The sequence below is a fragment of the Phytophthora parasitica genome, assembly GCF_000247585.1.
Source record: "Phytophthora parasitica INRA-310 unplaced genomic scaffold supercont2.19, whole genome shotgun sequence".
NCBI lineage: Eukaryota > Oomycota > Peronosporomycetes > Peronosporales > Peronosporaceae > Phytophthora > Phytophthora nicotianae.
The window spans coordinates 6,968-8,599 of NW_008649005.1; the positions used below are offsets into that span (position 1 = coordinate 6,968).

The 1,632-nt window shown below is 58.4% G+C and overlaps 2 protein-coding genes across 2 annotated transcripts; both read right to left on the reverse strand.

Annotated features, from left to right (window-relative positions):
- Positions 1-7: 7 nt before the first annotated feature.
- On the reverse strand, positions 8-439 carry PPTG_10181 (hypothetical protein; the record flags this gene model as incomplete). Its single annotated transcript, XM_008904810.1, has 1 exon — positions 8-439. A coding segment is annotated over one exon (432 nt), but the record flags the coding sequence as incomplete, so codon positions are not given.
- A 45-nt stretch (positions 440-484) lies between these two features.
- PPTG_10182 (hypothetical protein) lies at positions 485-1,258 on the reverse strand (the record flags this gene model as incomplete). The annotated part of the gene is made up of 1 exon (XM_008904811.1): positions 485-1,258. One exon carries the CDS (start codon positions 1,256-1,258, stop codon positions 485-487), a length of 774 nt encoding a protein of 257 aa, XP_008903059.1.
- Positions 1,259-1,632: the final 374 nt, after the last annotated feature.

A 1,632-nucleotide genomic window follows, 5' to 3' on the forward strand; every position in this document is an offset into this window, starting at 1 on the left:
GGGCGACTGAAGAAGTACTTCCCAGGTACGATCCCTGCGACGGCTCAGACGGCTGAGCCGGAGGTGCGTAGGTCGGCCATCCCTCGCGGAGTGCGCACCGTCGCATCGAACCATCCGATCCAGGTACATACTCCCGATCCTGCGCTCCAGTCTGCACGCGACCGTGAATCGCGCGTTCCAGTGTCCTCACCCGCTCCAGTAATTCCCGATTCGACTGCCGCAGAGCAGTCGCGGTGTGCGACGCCTCCGACGACTGTTGCAAGGCGACGTCAATATCCCGCTGAGAGTCCCAGAACTGGTTCATCAGTGTGTCATCGTCCTGGCCAACCAGGACGCGAACGTTATCAGCGCGACGGTCCACCTCCCATTGTTGACGCTGCTGGTGATATCCGCTGGATAGTTGGCTATATCGTGGCACACGAGGATCCTCCTCGAGCATCGGCTCGCGGTAGTGCCAACCGGACGATCCCGATTGCTCGACGCTTTAGGGTTCACTGGCTTGGCTTATTTCCGAAGGACGATACGTGGGAGCCGCGATCCAATCTCCTCCGGGATGTTCCGGACGTTGTTCGAGACTACGAGACGACGCTTGCCGAGTCCAATAGTCGGGCCGAAACGAGTGTGAACGGGATTGAGATCGCCGACCACGAGCTGGAGAATGAGATCGTCGATGTAGGCGTCCACGGGAACGTGAACGTGATCGAGAATGTGTGTTGCCAACAGCGATCCCACGATGCATCGGCGGAGAGCGACTCCGCTGAGGACGTCGCCAACGTGAGCCGGCGATGTTAACTGATCGAGCGAATTCGGAGAGAGAGCGTCGGTACCGTTGGATCCAGCTTTTCTCGTCTTCACCGAGCGGCCGCTCGACGATGTGCGCGCGCCATTCTTCTTCAGTAGGCCGGGGACGTAGACAAGAGTCGCAGCCTTCAGCAACGTGAACGTAGCACATGCGGTGCACGTCGTGGTATGTGAAGCCGCAGATCCTGTGGCGTAGTTCACTGAGTGAATGCTCTTCGATGGCAGCCTCACGGTGATTGAGCCAAGCGACAAAGTCTGCTCCAGCTTCCTTCATCCGGTTCCAGCGCCGGACGAACGCACACCACGACTCCTGAAGTGCGCCGTACTCGACACCCTCGATGCCCTTCTGTCGCAGTCCACGGAATCGACGAAACAAGGCCTTCATCGCTTCCAGTGTGTCCGGGTTCACGGCCCCCGACAGTTCGTACAAGTCCCACGTTCGTAGCTCGCTGTCCATTACGCCGAGTCTGCGTGATGGGTCCCTGACCGAAGTTGCCGTCGTCGCTGTCGCTGTGGTCGTCGCCGTCCCCGTTGTGGCAGTCGTTATTGCTGTCGTCGCCGTCGTTGTTGTCGTTGCCGCGGTTCCCGTGTCCATTGTTATTGCCTTCCGCCGCTGCCCCCTGTTCTTCTCGACGCGAGTTGGGTTGTGAAGCTTCTGCGAAGCGCAGAGGCAGCTGGGTGCGCTCCCTCCGTTGGCCATTTCCAAGATTGATCGTTGACACTGTACATACTCCATGCTTATGTTGCGTAAGCGCAACTTTGAGAGGGGGGGGGTGATGTAATGGGTCACCATTTACATAAGTAGGTAGGTTTGATATACAAAAGTAGGTA